At 42.2% G+C, this 20,456-nt stretch overlaps 1 protein-coding gene across 3 annotated transcripts in view; it reads left to right on the plus strand.

The window, feature by feature from the left end:
* The first annotated feature begins 18,319 nt into the window (after positions 1–18,319).
* Positions 18,320–20,456, plus strand: part of METTL13 (methyltransferase 13, eEF1A N-terminus and K55) — a 20,484-nt gene continuing 18,347 nt past the window's right edge. Inside the window, exon 1 of one of the 3 annotated variants that reach the window (XM_017866900.1) lies at positions 18,320–19,917. Coding sequence is in view for 2 of the 3 variants with exons in the window: in XM_017866899.1 (XP_017722388.1) it covers positions 19,052–19,204 (153 nt within the window). In the remaining variant the exon portion in view is untranslated. The remainder of the gene's footprint in view (positions 19,918–20,456) is intronic. The other 2 variants (XM_017866899.1, XM_017866901.1) reach the window with 2 other exon arrangements.

Consider the following 20,456-nt stretch of genomic DNA (forward strand, 5'->3'; position numbering starts at 1 on the left):
TCTGAGCTCACTGTCTGTTCGACTTTTTTAAGTTTTAATTTCCAAGACTTGAACTCACTGCCAAGTCCACTGAAGAAGGAAAGCTCTTCGTGGGAGGGTTCAAGTTTAAAACTGACAAGCAGGTGCTGGAAGACCACTTCAGCACCTTCGGGCCTATCTCTGTGGTGGTTGTTGTCAAGAAGACTCAGCGGTCCAGGGTTTTGGTTTCATCACTATCACCAACCCAGAGCATGCCTCAGATGCCATGAGAGCCATGAACGGAGAGTCCCTGGATGGTCACCAGATCCGCGTGGATCATGCAGGCAAGTCTGCTGGGGAACCAGAGGAGGTGCTTTTGGGGCCCATGGGCGTGGTCGCAGCTACTCTAGAAGTGGTGGGAACCAGGACTATGGGAGTGGCAGGTATGACAGTTGACCTGAAGGATATAGATATGGATATGGACAGTCCAGACACTATAATGTCAGAAACCAGGGTGGTTATGACCGCTACTCAGAAGGAAATTACGGAGGCAATTATGACAAATGAAATGAGACATGTGCACATAATATACACAAGGAATAGCTCTTCTGATCCAGGATCATCCTTCCAAAAGGTTGTATTTATAAATGTTTTTGGAGCTGCATGGAAACATTTTATTTTATAGTATATTAACCTCTTGTTTTTAAATTGAGCTCCCAAGGTAGCTAGTTAAAGACCTTTTGGACAGCTCCATCTTTGTTTAAATTTTTTCCTCCTATTTAAAGCCAAATTATGAAACATTTGCAGGGTCTGAGTATTTTTCTTTTTACCAGTTTTTTAGTTTGAGCTCTCTGGATTATTGGATCTAGCAATAACTGGTCCTGGCATTTGACCAGACTGGTTTTTGAAAATTAATGTGTATCCAGGGACATTTTAAAAACCTGTACACAGTATTTATTGTGGTTAGGAAGCAATTTCCAAATGTACCTATAAGAAATCTGCATCAAGAACATGATTATCCAGGGATTTTCTTTAATTCAGATCACCAAACTGACTATATAGAAGAGTTGCTTTAAAATGTTTGCAAATGTCTTTTTTATAATACCAGAAGAAAAAAATGTTGTCTCATATAGTGCTTAGGATGTCCTTCACAGAGCTTATTAAAAAGATGAAACGGAAAAAAAAAAAAAGAAAATTAGATGTTTCATTTTGAGAGTCCGAGAGTTAAATTTGTCTTAATGTTTTAGGATGTAGCCCAGAGGTGAGTCTGAAGAAATAGATGGGGTTTGTCCCATGTTGGGACTAGAAAATGATGAGCTGCTGGGGGGTAATGTCTGCTGGGGACACGAACCACACCTCCTTTAGGGACATCCTGCTGAGGAAAAGGGTTCTGCTCACATCACAAAGGGATACAAGTGCACTTTCTAAAGGGGCGTCCCACCCCCATTAGAACGGACCTTTCAGCACTGGTGCCTTAAGTTGGGTGATCAGCCCAGGTATGAGGAAAAAGGGTAAAGAGAGAGACAGAGTGCTGCCAGCTGTGGAGAAGGGACAAGAATGGGGAGACTCACTGCTCTGAGGTCACCTGATTTGGGAGCATCCAGAGCAGGATGTCTGGCTGTCTTCGTGGGAGAATTTAAGAGTGAAAAAGAGGGAGTCTGAGTTCCCCAAAACATGTGTGCCAATTGTGCCACACAAAGGGATTGGGGACTTTTAACCAGAAAGGATAGGAGAGGGTCTTCCTCCCTTCTGGGCAAGGCAGCCAAAGTTGTTGACCCACTGGCCTTCAGGCTACACCAAGGTGTGGGCCTGGCCAGTTGTGATCAATTGCGAGGGATGCTAGGGTTCATCTGCTGGAAGACAGGAAAGGAAAGCAAACTCTGAACTCTCACCTAATCAGGCAGTGGTGGTCAGATGTCTTTTCACAGGGACCTTCTGGTCTGCTGAGGAGTGGCCCCGGCTGGGGACCTTCAGCTGTCTCTGTGCTTGGATGCTGTCACCAAGAGGTTGGAGTTGGAGGACAGGAAAGGGAGAGAGTAGGGGAAGAGGTCCCCGAACAGTTCCTGTACGGGCCACCAAAACATCATGGATGTGACTATCTTGGGCCGGGCTGGTGTTGCAGGTGATAAAGGAATTTACCAAGATAGTTGTAGGTAAAGAAGGGCAGATTTATTAGAGAAAATATGAAAATACATTGCAAGATTGCAACGGGCAGCACAGCAGAGAAGGGGCTGCCTGCAAAAAGGCAGGGGCTGGAGGGAAGTTTTATAGGGTTGTGCTAGAGGGGGCTGCATGCAGAGGTCATCTCTCAGAACAGTTGTTCATTGTTGTCCACCTGAGGCCCTTCCCCACCTGAGGCCCCTTCTTTATTGTCGCTTACTTATCAGTACTCCACAACATTCTCATATTCCTGAGGCAAGATTCTGTCCATGAAGAGAGGAAGGGATAAAGAAAATGCAATATATATACACAATGGAATGCTCTTCAGCCTTAAAAATTCATGAAATCATGTCATTACAGCAACATGTCTGGATGAGGTAGGAAAAATGCCCCAGAGAATCCACACCAAAGTTTCCTCCTCAGCAGCTGTGCCCACAGACAGAAGCTGTTTCTTCCCCGGGATGGTGCCCAGGTCCTCTTGAAGCTGCCATGGTGCCCCCTCAGGAGGGTTCTGAAGGAACTGGAGCTCTTCTCCTCACAGGCTGAGTAGTATTTCTTTGTATATAAGCACCACATTTTCTTTATCCACTCATCTGTCGATGGACACTTAGGCTGCTTCTATATGCTGTTGTGAATAATGCTGCAATAAACATGGGAGCACAGATGTCTCTTCCACATACTGATTTCATTTTATTTGGATAGATACCCAGTAGTGGAATGGTGGCAACATGGATGAACCTGGAGGACACTATGCTAAGTGGAATAAGCAAGACACAGAAAGACAAACATGATTTCAATCATGTATGGAATCTAAAAAAGTTTATCTCACAGAAGTAGAGAATAGAATAGTTGTTACCAGAGGCTGTGGAGGGGAAAGGGAATGGGGGCATAGGAAGCAATTGGTCAAAAAGTACAAAGCGACTGTTAGAAGAAGTTCTGGTGTTCTAGTCACAGACGTTGTTAACCATTGTTAACAATGGTTAACAATATTGTATATTTCAAAAAAGCTAGAAGAGAGGATTTTGAATGTTCTCACCAGAAAGAAATGATAAACGTGGCTGGGCATGGTGGCTCACGCCTGTAATCCCAGCACTTTGGGAGGCTGAGGAGTGTGTATCAACTGAAGTCAGGAGTTCCAGATCAGCCTGGCCAACATGGCAAAACCCCAACTCTACTAAAAATACAAAATTAGCCGGGCATGGTGGCAGACGCCTATAATCCTACATGGTGGCAGGCGCCTGTAAGCTACTCGGGAGGCTGAGGCAGGAGAATCACTTGAACCCGGGAGGCAGAGGTTGCAGTGAGCCGAGATTGCACCATTGTACTCCAGCCTGAGAGACAGAGTAAGACTTCATCTAAAAAAAAAAAAAAAAAAAAAAAGGCCAGCAAAGTCAAGAGTCAAAGGAGCAGGGCTGAAGTTGGGAGCTTTAAGAAAAAGGAGTTTTGGAACAGTTATCTTAGCAGAAAAATATGCATGGTAAATGGTAAACAAATGAGTGGCTGAGCAGCTATGAGGATTCAGGCTAGAACAGTGATTTTTACCTACTCCTTTAAATCAAGGACTGTCCTGCATGATACTTTGTCCTGCATGACACTTTGTGTAGAACAAACACACACTAAATATTGTTGAATTGATTCTAATTTTTTAAAGTTTTCTTTTGAATGAGAGGAAAAGACAAGAGAAAAAAAGAAAACAAGGAAAGTGAAAGCAAGAGAGTGTTTCAGTTTTCCCAGGGCATGGGAATCTCAGAAGCACTTTGCTTGCTTAATGACCTTTACCAAGTCACCTTTTCAATACTGGCTTCATTTCCTAGGCAGCAAAACAGGGGAAATAATCTCTGCCTCCTTATTTTCTTTCAAGAACATCATAAGCTCTTAGTAAAATAATATTTGCATACTCTTTTGGTTGCCTTATAGAGAAGAGAATATTTAATTTCCTCATTTTTATAGTTTTGCTTCTCTTTTCTGGGCTGTTTATTATTATAGATTGGTTAGCAAGAGTTTGGCCTGTTGACATTGATTTTAAGACAATAGAAGGGGAAATAAGAATATGAGCAATGAATATTTGTGACAAAAATAAAATGGAGGAATGAAAGGAGAGGATGTTTGATTACTTTCAACCTTACCAGTCAATATCATTGTCTTTAATATCTCTTGGAGTTTCATGCAATTATTCTATCTCATCAGTACACTTGAAGTTGCATTTTAATTTCATGATTGATTTCTGGGAGACAGTTTCTCTTTGTATTTTACTCATAAAGTATAAATAAGCAAAATGATTATTTTTAAAAGTTAACCAAACAATAGCTTTCTAAATATCATCCATGGTTTGCCAAGTCACCTATCCAAGTTTCCCTATGCTGAGGTAGATCACATGTCTATTTTTGATCATTAATAATAAGCTACCCCTTTTCTCCTCAGCCAAGGCTGGAGGCCAAGATCAGCCCTCAGGGATCATCATCAGGACTGCCATGAGCTGAGCTGCCTTGTTTTCCTGCCGCAAACATGTGAAAAGAAAGAAAAAAGAAATAATAATAATAATAATAAAGCAGTTTTCCTTCTGGCTCTGGGTTTGTTGTTATTTTGTATAAGACCAATCCCTCCCCGCTTTTAAAGGGAATTATTTAACCAAAAAACTCCCTAGCATCTTTTCTGTGACTCTGAATTCATAATGTTGGTTATAATGTATGCTTTAATGTTAGGAAGGTCCAAGTCTGAAATATGGATTATAAAATTAACTGTAGAAAATCTGGCCGCAGCCCCAGGGATAGCCACTGTGTTAGTCTGTTCTCACATTGCTGTAAAGAACTACCTGAGACTGAGTAATTTATAAAGAAAAGAGGTTTAATTGGCTCATGGTTCCACAGGCTGTACAGAAAGCGTGGCTGGAGGGTCTCAGGAAATTTACAATCATGGCAGAAGGGCAAAGGGAAAGCAAGCATGTCTTCAGGAGGAAAAGAATGAAGTGGGGAATGCCACACACTTTTAAACCATTGGATCCTGTGAGAACCCACTGCCATGAGAACACCAAAGGGAAAACTGCTCTTAAGAGCCAGTCACCTCCCACCAGGTCCCTCCCCCAGCACTGGGCATTACATTTCAACATGGGATTTGAAAGGGACACAGAGCCAAACTGTATCAGCCACTCTTACCTAGTAATTTTAAATAAAACTTTTTGGCAATTGCTGTGCCATCATTTTTTCCCTAATCCTTTATAAATAGAGCAATAGTTAATTGTCCAACTATTTTTAAAATGTCACGATAGAAAATTTTAAAATGTACTTGGGTTTAGAATCATGTTTCTAACAATTTTGGGTTGGGGGGGCACGGGGAGACTGGATCTTACTCCATCACCTAGGTTGGAGTGCAGTGGCGTGATCATGGCTCACTGTAGCCTCGGACCCCTGGGCTCAAGGCATCCTCCCATCTCAGCCTCCTGAGCAGCTGTGACTACAGGCATGTGCTTCTTGAAGAATTGCTCTTGACAGAGAACTTTTATGTTTTGGTACCTATTAACTGCAATGTAGTATTAGGAGGATACTCTTGAATATAAATGTCAGAGTTTACATTTTTGAAATTTTATTTTTTAAAATGGGTGCACAAGTATTTGGAGTCTGCATTAGATTTCAGGGTTCCGGCCTGACACAGGGCCCCAGAGGTGCAGCTGAGTCAGCGTCAGCATCCATGTGCATAGCGACATTTCCCCATCTGCTCTGTGGTTGCTGTTGCCATATGCCCTTGATTTTCCTGGCTTCTCTTAATTTTAGTTATTGTAAATTTTTTGGTTCCATAATTTACGTTGAAAAATAGATTATAATTCTCTGGTGAATTTCTATATCTTTTTGTCTATTTTCTTGAACATTTCAGTCAGTCCTTGTTTGCTAATCTAATACACGGATTACCTATGGGTTACTTTCTATTGTCTATTTTTTCTTGGCTTTTGATCATATGACTCTGTCTTTTAGCATGCCTAATACGTTTGGATATTTCTTCAGTATTAAATACTGAATATAAAATGAGTATAAAATAATTCAGCATTAGTTTGAGTATTTGGCATTGCAGATTCCCTTTATTAGAGTTGAGAATGTTTTTATGTTTTCAATTTTTACTCTTTTATAAGCAAGGAGATTCTACATCCTCTGCTGACATTCATTTGAAACATTAAAACAAAATCCATGAAAAGTTGGTCTCGGAGTCATAGTTATACTTCACTGAATTAAAATGACATCACAAATCACAAGGGCTCCATTATAGTTCCTTGCCAGAGGTGCTATAGTCGCAAGTGGTATATAAGCAGTTATTTAGAAGGAATGGAATGATGTCAGCAAAATACCTTAAATAGATACATTTCAGATTTTCTTCACATGATGAAAAGTTGAAGTGAAACAATAAGTCTTTTGCTAACAAGATTGAAAAGAAAAAAACAGTCAAATTTTCCCTAAGAACCAAACTGGCCTTTCTAATTTGTTCTTCACATGATTACAGAGTCAAAGTAGAACCCAAAGTATGAGAATATAATGTCTTATGATCATGAAGAATCATTCGTGGAACCTCTATTGTGTGAGAGGAATTGTGTAATGTGATGGGTCCTCAGATATTTTGTTGTTGTTGTTGTTTTGAGACGGAGTCTTGTTCTCTTGCTCAGGCTGGAGTGCAGTGGCATGATCTTGGCTCACTGCAACCTCTGCCTTCCAGGTTCAAGTGATTCTGTTGCCTCAGTCTCTCAAGTAGCTGAGACTACAGGCATGAACTATCACACCCAGCTAATTTTTGTATTTTAAGTAGAGATGGGGTTTCACTATGTTGGCCTGGCTGCTCTTAAACTCCTGATCTCAAGTGATCTGCCTGCCTCAGCCTCCCAAAGTGTTAGGATTACACCATGCCCAGCCAGGTCCTCAGGTTATTTAAAGGTGTATGTCTACTGTCTGAACCCTGGAGCCTGGGTGGTGAGCCATGGCTATGGTGCCCAGCCAAGAAGCAGGTGTCCCTGAGAACTTACCAAGAAAAAGTTTCATTGCTCAAATGCAGTAGGCAAAGAGCCAGAAAATTAGCTTAGAAGGAGCTTAAAGACAGGTGGTAGTTGCAAATCTCTAGAGCTCTCCTGCGGCCATCCAGGAGTGCCCTGCATATAAGTCCTAATAAACTCATCTACTTGTCGAGCTGGACGTCTGAGTCATTCTTTGTTCTCTGGGCACCTTCCTAATTTGAATGGGGAGCAGGGTGGCGGGGCTTATACTCCCAAGTTTTTCTCATAACAGGCTCTGTGCATAATTTTTTTTTTTTTTTTTTTTTTTGAGACAGAGTCTGGCTCTGTCACCCAGGCTGGAGTGCAGTGGCCGGATCTCAGCTCACTGCAAGCTCCGCCTCCCGGGTCTACGCCATTCTCCTGCCTCAGCCTCCCGAGTAGCTGGGACTACAGGCGCCTGCCACCTCGCCTGGCTAGTTTTTTGTATTTTTTTAGTAGAGACGGGGTTTCACCGTGTTAGCCAGGCTGGTCTCGACCTCCTGACCTCGTGATCCGCCCGTCTCGGCCTCCCAAAGTGCTGGGATTATAGGCTTGAGCCACCGCGCCCGGCCTCTGTGCATAATTAACACATAAATGTACCAAGAACCCTTTTGGCAATCTGGTGAAATTAATGGACCACTTAGAATGTTTCCAGATATATCAAAATAAAACACACAGAATTATAGAGTAACCCTGTGATATTGAAATAATGTTATCACACATTTTAAAGGTAAAATTTGTGAAATATTAATATCTATCCTTTTATTAAATAACAAAATCTAATGGCAGACCTAATTTTTGTCATAATTTTGAATTAATAATGAGCATAAACTATTTCAAGACAGTTGGGATTGTAATGTAGGACAATCTTAGTGATTTGGTAACAAAATCGCAGGTACAGCTAGTACTACTGAGGGTTTTGATTTTTTGAGGAGGGCAACATTTATAATAAAAGAAATGCTGACTTAATGGAAATAAAGATGTCATTTGTTCCCCATCCAAGTTCACAGACCTTCTGAATTCTCTCCATGGTTCCTCAAGCCTCCCTAGGTTTGGAATTCCTACTTTAAGTATTTCATCCTTTTCCACAAGGTGTGGACAACTTTGAGAATACTGGGAGGTTCTGAGCAAAGAACAATGAATTCCTCACCTGTAGGGCCCAGGCATGAAAGATCTTACTTGTTGGCAGGGTTGCACTTCCTGACTAGAATACAGGTGTTCTGCTTGCTAGTCTGCGTATAGCCCTGCCTTGCCCAGTACCCTTGTACCATTGAGAACCTTGGAGTTGGACTGACAATCAAAAATCATCTGGTACAATCAACATATCCTTCCATGAAAAAAATGGTTGAGCTTTTACCGTGAGGCAGGCCCTGAACTATACATGTAACCGCACCTGACTGTCATAGCAACTCCATGAGGTAGAAGTTATTCTTCCCAGTTTACATAGACTCATTTGTTCATTCAGAAAGAAAAACATATTAGTTATCTATTGTGTATCCATTACTAAGATAGGTGTGTGGTTTAAAATTCAAACATAGGCCAGTCACGATGGCTCACGCCTGTAATCCTAGCGCTTTGAGAGGTTGAGGTGGGCAGATCGCCTGAGCCCAAGAGTTCGAGACCAGCGTGGGCAACATGGTGAAACCCCATCTTTCCAAAAAAAAAAAAAAAAAAATCCTTAAAACCACAAAAATTAGCCAGGCATGGTGGCAAGCGTCTGTAGTCCTGGCTACTCAGGAGGCTGCGGTAGAAGGATCACCGGAGCCTGGGAGGTCAAGGTTACAAGTGAGCTGAGGCCACACCACTGCACTCCAGCCTGGCTGATAGAGTGAGAGCCTATTTCAATAATAATAATAATAATAATAGTAATAATAATAAAGAATAAAATACAGACATAGTTGCTGTCCTAATAGACTTTATATTCTAGTAGGAAAGACAGACAAAAATATATAAATTATCTAATTACAAATTGTGATAAGTCTTTTAAAAAGAACAAACAAGCTGTTGAGACTGAGACTCATGGGGGACCTATTTAAAGGAATAGGATTGTGAAGGGAGATATCTCCGAGGAAGTAACATTTACGCTGAAAGTAGAAGTATGAAAATAAACCAATAATGCAAAAAGCAAGAGTGTCCCAGGCAGAAAGGACAGCAAGAGCAAAAGCTGTTAGGCAGGAAAGATTTTGGCATTTTTAAAAAGTACTGTTTTTTAAAGTGTAGTAAAAAACATCACAAACAATTTACCATCTTAAGCCAGGCACAGTGGTACACACCTGTAATCCCAGCACTTTGGGAGGCAGAGGAGAGATGATCACTTGAGGCCAGGAGTTCAAGACCAGCCTGGCCAACATGGTGAAACCCCGTCTCTAGCAAAACAATACAAAAAATTAGCTGGGCGTGGTGGCACACCCCTGTAATCCCAGCTACTTGGGAGGCTGAAGCACAAGAATCTCTTGAATCCAGGAGGTGGAGGTTTCGGTGAGCCAAGATTGCACCACTGCACTCCAGCCTGGGCAACAGATTGAGACTCCATCTCAAACAAAACAAAACAAAACAAAACCCAATTTACCATCTTAACCATTTTTAAGTGTACGGTTCAGTGGTGTTAACTACATTCACATTGTTGTGCAATAGATGTCTAGAACTTCCTCATCTTACAGTACTGAAATCTATACCTATTGAAAAACAACTCCTCATTCCTGGTCCCCGAGCCCTTGGCAACTACAATTCTACTTTCTGCTTCTATCATTTGACTACTTTAGATACCTCATGTAAGTGGAATCATTCAGTATTTATCTTTTCTGTGACTGGTTTATGTCACTTAGCATAATGTTCTCAAGGTTTATCCATATTGTATCATGTGACAGGATTTCTCTCTTTTTCAGGCAGAATAATATTCCACTGCACATATACACCACATTGTTTATCCATTCATCCATCCATGGACATTTGGGTTGCTTCCAACTCTTGGCTATTGTGAATAATGCTGCAGTGAACATGGGTATGCGAATATCTATTCAAGAGTCTGCTTGAAATTATTTTGAATATATACCCAGTGGTGGGTTTGCCAGATCATGTGGTTATTCTCTTTTTACATTTTGAGGAACTTCCATACTGTTTTCCACAGTGACTGCACTGTTTTATATTCCTACCAATAGTTCACAGGGTTCCAGTTTTTCCACATCCTCAATACTTGTTTTCTGTTTTCTTTTTTTTCTTTCTTTTTTTTTTTGAGACGGAGTCTCGCTCTGTGCCCAGGCTGGAGTGCAGTGGCCGGATCTCAGCTCACTGCAAGCTCCGCCTCCCGGGTTCACGCCATTCTCCTGCCTCAGCCTCCCGAATAGCTGGGACTACAGACGCCCGCCACCTCGCCCGGCTAGTTTTTTGTATTTTTTAGTAGAGACGGGGTTTCACAGTGTTAGCCAGGATGGTCTCGATCTCCTGACCTCGTGATCCGCCCGTCTCGGCCTCCCAAAGTGCTGGGATTACAGGCTTGAGCCACCGCGCCCAGCTTCTGTTTTCTTTTTTGTTTGTTTGCTTGTTTTGCCATCCTAATGGATGTGAGATGCTATCTGTTTTTTTTAATTTGCATTCCTTTAATGATTAGTGACGTTGAACACCTTCTCACATGCTGTTGGCCATTTGTTTATCTTCTTTGGAGAAATTTCAAGTCCTTTGCCCTTTTTAAAAATTTGCTACTGTTGTTGATGTTGCTTGTGTTTGTGTAGTCTAGAGATTAACACTTTATCAGATATATGATTTGTAAGTATTTTCTTCCATCACATAGGTTGCCTTTTCACTCTCTGATTGTTTCTTTTGGTGCACAGGAGATTTTAAGTTTAATGTAGTCCCATTTGTCTATTTTTGCTTTTGTTACCTATGCTTTTGGTGTCATAGCCAAAAAGTTACTACCAAATCTAATGTTTTGAAGCTTTCCCCTAAGTTTTCCTCTAGAAGTTTTACAGTGTTATCCATTTTTAGTTTTTGTATATGGTGTAGGGTAAGGGTCCAACTTCATTCTTTTGCATATAGATATCCAATTTTCCCAGCACCAAGGGAATTGGCATTTTTGAGAAGGAAGGGGCAGGTTAGTGTGTCTGGAGCTTGGTGAACAAAGAGAATGATGGAAGATAAGATTGGATCATGAAAGGGTATGCTAAGATTCTAGATTTCTTTCTCAATGCATTGGGAAGCCACTGGAGAGTGACATGGACAGATTTATACTTTTAAATGATCATTGTGTTCCTCAAAAACTTAAACATAAAATTACCACGTGATCCGGCAGTTCTACTCCTATATATTCTAAATAACTAAAAACACATTTTCACACAAATTCTTGTACACTAATGTTCAGAGCAAGATTATTCATAATAGCCAAATACTGGAAACAACCCAAACTCCCTCCATGAATAAATAGATATACCACATTTATCTACACAATGGAATATTATCAGTCATAAAATGGAATATATATATATATACTGTTATACGCTGTGACAAAGATGAACCTTGAAAACAGTATACTAAGTGGAAGAAGTCAGACACAAAAGACCACATAATATAAAATTCTATTTATGTCAAGCATCCAGAATAGGCACATCTATTAAAGACAGAAAATAGGTAAGTGGTTTTGAGGGGAAGGAGGGGAAAATAGAACTCATTGCTAAGAGGTAGGGATGATGGAAATGTTCTGGAATTAGACAGTGGTAATGATTGCACAGCACTGTGAATGTACTAAAAAACACGGAAGTGTATACCTTTTACTTTTTTATGTTTTGAGACAGGGTCTCACTCTGTCACCCAGGCTGGAGTGTAGTGGTACAATCACAGCTCACTGCAGTTTTGACCCACTCCCACTCCCAACCCTGCCAGCCCCAGGCTCTAGTGATTCTCCCACCTCAACCTCCCAAGTAGCAGGGATCATATGCATACACCATCATGCCCTGCTAATTTTTAAATTGTTTTGTAGAGACAGGGTCTCCCTATGTTGCCCAGGCTGGTCTTGAACTCCTGGCTTCAAGCGATCCTCCTGCTTCAGACTCCCAAAGTTCTGGGATTACAGGTGTGAGCCACCATGCCTGCCCAGTGTACACTATTAAATGGCAAATTTTATGTGAGGTGTATCTCAGTTCAAAAATACCCTGTTTTAAAATCAGCCCAGCATGGGGGCTCATGTCGCGATCATTCTGATTCCAAATCCCAAGTTTAACTTCTGTGCTATATAGTTTCTAGCTAAGGGTTCCCTCTTCTGTCAGCTCTCTTCAGAAATATACTATATTCTCTGAGGACATTTCTCTTTTGAGTCTTCAAACACCAGAGCTTACATGATGAACTGTTTAAAATGTTTTAAAAATTAAAAAAATGGAAAACATCAGAACTGCTGCTTGGATGAAATTCTGACATATTTGGAAAATTTTTTCTATGTCAGTAATGAGGATGAAGATATACTATTTAAAGATGAGATGAATTAAGAACAGTAAAAAGTTTTGGCACCATAATTTGTGATTCTTCTTAGGAAAAGGTAATTCTTGCAGCCCCATGGCAAGAAAACAGTTTTAGTTTTAGAGAAGTATTATATACTATAACTTTTTTTGTTGGACTAAAGGGAAGTTTGTTCTTCTGGTTTATTTGAGGACTCTGGATCTGAACATTAAAAAATACTCTGGGTGGAGTACTCAAGTGAATTTTATTTATTAAATGCTGTTTCAAAATCCGTTCCCTTAGTGGTGAAAAAATATTGTTATGGGCTGAGGACAGAGATCATCTATAAAAATGGGATACATGAAATGGTCATGGGTTAGGCACCCAAGTGCTACAGTATAGGAGAAAAAAATGTTTTCAAGTTTTCCTTTCCTGCAAAGAAACTGAAGTTTGGAATAAAATTAGGAAGAAAACAGTCTAATAGCTTACCCTTGTGGTTTTTCCCAGTATCCAGGCTATAGAAAACAAAGACAGTCAAAAGGAGGCCTTGTGAGCCCCCTCATATAGGGGTCAAATGTATTCAAGCACAGCCTGTTAACCTTGGCATCATTCCTTCATCTCCCCAGACTTCCAGCTTTCAAAATGTTATTGCCTACTGGCCCCAAAGGCAAACAACTTGCCATGTATAATATGCCCTATATTAATGCCTTGCAGTCCATGCATATGAGGAAACCAATCCATCAACAGATATCCTTAGTGACAGAGTAGGAAACTACTGCACAAAGAAAATCCTGGGAATCAAATATAATACCCAGAGGCAGTCATGGCTAAATTCGCTCAGTCATGTATAACTTTTTTTCACTTATTTTTAATCAATTGGAATTTTGCCTGAATTACATATGTATAGGTATATATATATATTTACATATATATTTTAGAAAGCAGTGTGTAATCATCTATGTTGAAACTAATTTGTTAATCTTGTACAAGGCTGGCACATTCTCCCAAAGGGATTCTCTGCCAATGTGAAAATTAGCTCTGTAGCTCTGAACCTCCTTCCCATGGATTCAGAGTAATGTATGAGAAAAATTCTTGGCCAATCACAAATGCTATACAAACTAAAAAATACTATTATGCACTGGGCATGGTGGCTTACACCTGTAATCCTAGCACTTTGAGAGACTGAGTTGGGAGCATCCCTTGAAGCCAGGAGTTTGAGAACAGCCTGGGCAACATAGAGAGACCCTGTCTCTACAAAAATATATATATTTTTAAACTAGCCAGGCATGGAGGCTCGTACCTGTAGTCCCAGCTATTTGGGAGACTGAGGTGGAAGGCTCGCTTGAGCCCAGGAAGTCGAGGCTGCAGTAAGCTGTGATTGCACCACTGCACTCCAGCCTAGGTGATAGAGTGAGACCCTGTCTTAAACAAATAAATAAATAAGTAGCTATTATCATCAACCCAATCTTAGGAATCCAGTATCAGCTTGATAGTCACTTTTCAGGTCAACAATACCATCAAGAAAAGTGTTGACACTCAGCTAATAAAATGGTATAATGTTATCCTAGGATGTTATGAAGTCTGCCTTCTATTATCCCAAGACGCAGGAGAACATTCATTTTTAAACTTCTCAAATGTGGAAAACAAACCCATTGGCTAAGATGATTTCCAATTTGAAATAATTTCCAGCATTGTATGAGCCACTCCCTGTACACCAAAGAGACATTCCCTTTACTCAATTTTATATCCCACTCGTGAAACATTTTCATGTCTTGGACCTACCAACTCCAACTGGATACCACTGGCAGGAAGTGAGAAGGGTATGAGCCCTGGGCTAGGCACAGCAGGGTGGGGAGACTGGCTTTTAGTTCTGGCTCTGGTTTTTACTGGAGTGATAACCTCTAAATTCTTTTCAAGTAACAGTTCTACAAATAATACCCCTTTCTCCTTCCCCGTTTCTTTCTACAGACTATTTATTCAGTCATCCAGAGGCCAATGTAGGAGTCATTTATGAGCCCCTCAGTCTTTTATTCCTCCTATTCAATCAGTCATCGAGCGCCTCAGTCTTTCCTGAGAACATCTCTCAGATCAGGTCTTTCTGTCATGACCCTGCTTCTCTGTTATTTCCTGTGGCCCAACAGGCTGAAGCTAAATATGTGGAATAGAAGACTCCTCAAAACCTGCCCTTTACCTCAGCCTCTAGTTGTATCTTCTGCTGCTTTCTTCCCACTGTGACCTTTGCCCCAACCGCACATTCTCTCTCTCTCTCTCTCTCTCTCTCTCTCTCTCTCTCTCTCTCTCTCTCTCTCTCTTTCTCTCTCCTGTTTATGTTCTGTATTAGTTTCCTATCACTACTGTAACAAATTACCAAAAACTAGTGCCATACGCAATACAAATTTATTATCTTACAGTTGGATCAGTCAGAAGTCTGACAAATCTCAATAAATTAAAATCAAGGTGTCAACAGGGCCGTATTTCTTCTGGAGGCTCTACAGGAGAAACCATTTCTTTTCCTTTTCCAGGTTCTAGAGGCCACCCCCTTTCCTTGGTTTATGGCTGCCTTCCTTCAAAGCCAGAAACATTGGGCCAAGCCCTTCTGTCTCTCCCTCTTCCACTTTAAAGGACCCTGTGGCCCAGCCTGGCCAACATGGTGAGACCTCGTCTCTACTAAAAATACAAAAATTAGCTGGGCGTGTGGACGCCTGTAATCCCCAGCTACTCAGGAGGCTGAGGCAGGAGAATTGCTTGAACCTGGGAGGCAGAGGTTGCAGTGAGCCAAGATTGTGCCACTGCACTCCAGACTGGGCAACAGAGTAAGACTCCATCTCAAAAAAAAAAAAGAAAATGAAAAAGGACCCTTGTGATTACATTGAGCTCAGTTAGATAGTCTTGCTACTTCAGCTGATTAGCATCCTTAATTGCATCTACAACCTTAATTCTCCTTTGCCTTGTAACCTGCTACCTCCACAGTTTCAGTTCTGGGGATTAGGAGGTAGACATTTTTGGGGGAGCATTATTTTGCCTCTCTCATCCTCTGCCTCCCAAATTGTCAAGAGATGCTTTTTATTTCCTCTTTTTTAATTTTACAATTAATCGTAGTAACAATCAACTGAATATTATTACCACAATTATGAGTATGTTTCAATTAAGTAAGTTTGACTGTAAATTATATATCCAGAGGTCTGGATTTATATTTTTAGGAAAAAACTCCACAGTACTGAATGGCTTTATCTAAAATTAGCTTGCATTTTAAATCATATTGGTAACCACTCTGGGGATCCTAAGAAAACACAAAGCATTTTAACATCTTATTGGCTTAAATTAACTAAGTATAATAATGATAACACATACCTATCAATTATATTTCATAGTTAAACCTTGAGAGAAATAAGCTTCAAATAAATATTTTGAAAGGTTAATGCTAGGGTCTAATGTTACAATATATCTAAAATATTTCTGTGTTAATCTTACAATTTTAGAAAATCTCTAGTATGTTTTAGCTTAAAATGTTCTTGTTGTTATCACTTTTTTAAGCTCACAGAAGGGAGGCAGGCACTGATGGAAAAAGGTGAGTTACTTATCCTCTTGGTCTGAAAAACATTGCAAACAGTCATCATACTTTTAGAGCATCAAATATGGGGCTGGAGCCTGGGCTGTGATAGAAATAACTTTGTCTTTTCTAATAACATGACCTTAACAGAACAGACAATAGAGACAGAGGGAAAAGCAGCAGCCAAAAGTTCTTGTAAAGGTTCTAGAGGGTGAACCATGCTTTTTGTTTTCTCACCTATGTCATGCTGATATTAAGCAGTCAGATTATATAGTAATTTTGTCCCTTCCTCAGGGAAGCCTTCTCTGGTCACCCCCTAGATCAGTAGAGGTCACAGAGATATACTATTATGGAATGGTATGGTTCTCCTTCACAGCACTTATAACCCCCATTACAAGTTATTTTTGTAATTGTTTAATGTGCCCTCCACCTGATTAACATGCTTACCATTGCATCCTTAGCTTCTACCACAGTGATTGGCTCCTATTAGACAATTAAAATATTTGTTGAATTGAATTGAATAAAGCTTTGGGGGGCACAGAGCAGCTGCTATGGTTTTGTTTGTTTTTGTTGTTGTTTTTGAAACGGAGTCTCCCTCTGTTGGCCAGGATGGAGTGCGGTGGCGCCCTCTCTTGGCTCACTGCAACTTCCGCCTCCCGGGTTCAAGCGATTTTCCTGCCTCAGCCTCCTGAGTAGCTGGGACTACAGGCACACACAACTACACCCGGCTAATTTTTGTATTTTTATTAAAGACATGGTTTCACCATGTTAGTCAGGTTGATATCAAACTCCTAATCTCAAGTGATCAGCCCGCCTCGGCCTACCAAAGTGGTGGGATTACAGGCGTGAATCACCGCGCCCGGCTGCGATGGTGTTTTGCTTCTTTGGAATTGTGTAGCACATTCAGTACCAACTGATGTCCTCTGCTCTCAATAAGTGCTTCCTAAAGAACCCACATTTCACCCATTCGGAACCTTGCATGATGTAGTAGCTGAAGCTACTTCAAGGACTCCTCTTTATCTTGGGTAGAAAGGAACAATGTGAACTCAGCAAAGGGAGCATGAAAACAGATTTTCTCTTATGTTACTTGTAGAAAGCTTTTAGATTTACCATTGAAAATAGCGAATTTGGAACCATATCCATTTTGACTTATCTCTTAATTGTATTTTAAAACAGTGGTTCTAAGTGTGGTTCCAGGACCAACATCATCAGCATTGTGGGAACTTGTTAGAAACACAAATCCTTGGGCCTCACCACTGAACTAATGACTCGGAACTGGGATGTGACTGGGGGAATTCTGTGTTTTAACAAGTCCTCCAGGTGATTCTGATGCATGCCAGTTTGAAAATCACTTTTTAAAACCAATGTTTAAGTCCAATCTAACCTACTTGATTATTAACAGTCTACCTGGCTACCTTGCTAGTGTAGTATATAACAGCCCACAGTACACATGCTCAATTCCAAGCCTATCTGCTCTCCTCAATCTGTATATTTCTCCTGCAATTTATCATGGTGTGAAAGGCGCAATGATACACATATTTGGTCATTTTCAAATAGTGCCTGGGCTCACACCAGTCATCCCAGCACTTTGGTAGGCTGAGGCGAGATGATCACTTGAGTTTGAAACCAGCCTGGACAATATGACGAAACCCCATTTCTACAAAAAAAAAAAAAAAAAAAAAAAAAAAAAATTAGCCACGTGTAGTGGCGTGCACCTGCATTTCCAGCTACTTGGGAGGCTGAGGTGGGAGGATCCCCTGACCCCTGGGAGGTGGAGACTGCAGTAAGCCGTGACTGCACCACTGCACTCCAGTCTGGGCGAGAGTGAGACCCTGTCTGAAAAAAAGTGCCCTTCACAGAAGCTTCCTCAGGGTATTAGCATGAGCATGTGAAAGTACAGTATGTTTATCAAACAATAAAATAAGCAGTTATAGGTAACGTCAGAATAACAAGGAGGCCAATTATCAAAATGAAAGGCTAGAGTTTTGCATGCTGTGCTTTGAGGGGAGAAGGAAGAAGGAGGGGAGACACCTCTGAATGCCTAGTTGTTACTTTTTCCTCCTGAATTTTCACGTTATTACACTTTTGATAGCAGAATCCTATATTTTGGTGCAGAGGTGGGAAAAATAAGGCGGGGGCTGGTGGTGCGCAGAAGCTGACAAGGTTAGAATGTGCAGCGTTTTTACGACGGACTGGCCTTACTCATTTCCTGCCTCACTTCTCTCCGATCTGCATAGGTTTTTCTTTTCATCTTCCTCTAGCAGTACGCTCCCGTCTGCCGCGCTCCGCCCCTGTGTGGCGCACGATCGCAATCAGCGGATTAAGCCGCTCCAAGACAAGCGGACGCCGAGCCCGGGAAGGAAGCGCGCTCTCCGCCCCGCCTAGAGGGAAGGCCCAGCCCCAGCACAGCAGCGCTCCCTCGGCACCCGGACGTGACCTAGTTCTCACAGAGGCCCGGCCTCTTCCGCCACAACTGCGGCCCGCGGTCCCGCCCCGTTCCGTGAATGGTCGGCCGGCCTCACGTCTAAAGAGCGTTTAGGTGCCTGCGACCGAGCCTCCGGAGAAAGGCGAGCACGTCTCAGCCAATGAGGTGATAGAAATGCAAAGCAGCGACCAACGACTAGCTGGGATGGGCTGGGCCGGCTAACGAATCACGAGGCCTCGCACCCGGATATGGTTGCTGGGCTCGGAAATCTAGCTCGGGAAAAGCGTGAGGGACTCTTCACGTGGGGCAAGGACAGCAGGCGCGGAGGAGGGGGCGAGCGTGTGTGAGATTCAGTGGCCCGTGCGTTTGTCGTGTAAGGGTCATCCAGGGGGAACAAATCAATGTGGCTGTTTTTCCGTGGAAAGAATTGCCACTGCAGTGTCCCGGAGCCTGCGTGTGGTGGGCAAGCTCCTCAGATGGTACCTCACAGGGAGTAGGGGAGTCTTGAAAACGCAGCTCCGGCGGTAGGAACATGAACCTCTTACCTAAAAGTTCCAAGGAGTTTGGCTCCGTTGACTACTGGGAGAAGTTCTTCCAGCAGCGAGGAAAGAAAGCCTTCGAGTGGTATGGAACCTACCTGGAACTGTGCGGGGTGCTACACAAATACATCAAGCCCAGGGAAAAGGTGAGGAGCGCGGCCTGTCAGCCCTTCGTACGTGCTCCGGAAGGTGGGAACTAGTAACAGGAGTCTTGCACTTGGTGGACAGTGACAGGCGGGAGGACCCTAGCTGGACGCATATTTCAGCATTTCCTGAATTGTTCCTGCTAAAAGACAAACTAAAACACTCTTTCAGCCTGGGCGTGGTGGCTCACGCCTGTAATCCCAACACTTTGGGAGAGCGAGGTGGGAGGATCGCTTGAACCCAGGAGTTAGAGACCAGCCGGGGGAACATAATAAGACCTCGCCTCTACAAAAAATGAAAAAAGTAGCTGGGCGTGGTGGCGCGCATCTGTAGTTCCAGCTACTCGGGAGGCTTAGGCGGGAGAATCGCTTGAGCCCAGGAGGTTGAGTCTGCATTTAGCCATGATCACTCCACTGCACTCCAACCTGGGTGACAGAGTGAGACGCTGTCTCAAAAAAAAATTTTTTTGAAGGTTTTCAGGTAATAAACCTCCCACCCCAGCTCATTCTTGGATTAATAACCCTACTTGAAGAGTGACTTCCAATCTTCTGTCACTGTGCATTCCTGTGCAACCTGCAGCAGGTGTGACTTTGTGTATGAATTTGTTTTTCAAATAGTTGTTCAGTGCTCCCCGAGTTTCAGGCACTGTGCCCAGTCCTTAAGCTATAAGAGCATTAAGACATAAACCCTGCACATGTTCCAGAAGTGAAACGTGGTAAGTACAATAATGGGTTTGGTAATAGGTGAGATTGTACTGGAGGTTGGGAAGGAGGAAAGTTAGAAAACTAACATTTGGCTGGGCGCGGTGGCTCAAGCCTGTAATCCCAGCACTTTGGGAGGCCGAGGCGGGCCGATCACAAGGTCAGGAGATCGAGACCATCCTGGCTAACATGGTGAAACCCCGTCTCTACTAAAAAATACAAAAAACTAGCCGGGCGAGGTGGCGGGCGCCTGTAGTCCCAGCTACTCGGGAGGATGAGGCAGGAGAATGGCGTGAATCCGGGAGGCGGAGCTTGCAGTGAGCTGAGATCCGGCTACTGCACTCCAGCCTGGGCGACAGAGCGAGACTCCGTCTCAAAAAAAAAAAAAAAAAAAAAAAAAAGAAAACTAACATTTGTGGGTAAGCTTTATATGCCAGGCCTTTATTGGGGCCGTGTATATGCATGTGCAGTCTTTGAATTCTCATCATAAACTCAGGTGAGTGGCCCTGCATGCATTTTACAGCTGAGGAAACTGAGGCCCTGAGAGCCACTT

The sequence above is a fragment of the Rhinopithecus bieti genome, unplaced genomic scaffold (genome assembly GCF_001698545.2).
Source record: "Rhinopithecus bieti isolate Rb0 unplaced genomic scaffold, ASM169854v2 scaffold_1853, whole genome shotgun sequence".
NCBI classification, from domain to species: domain Eukaryota; kingdom Metazoa; phylum Chordata; class Mammalia; order Primates; family Cercopithecidae; genus Rhinopithecus; species Rhinopithecus bieti.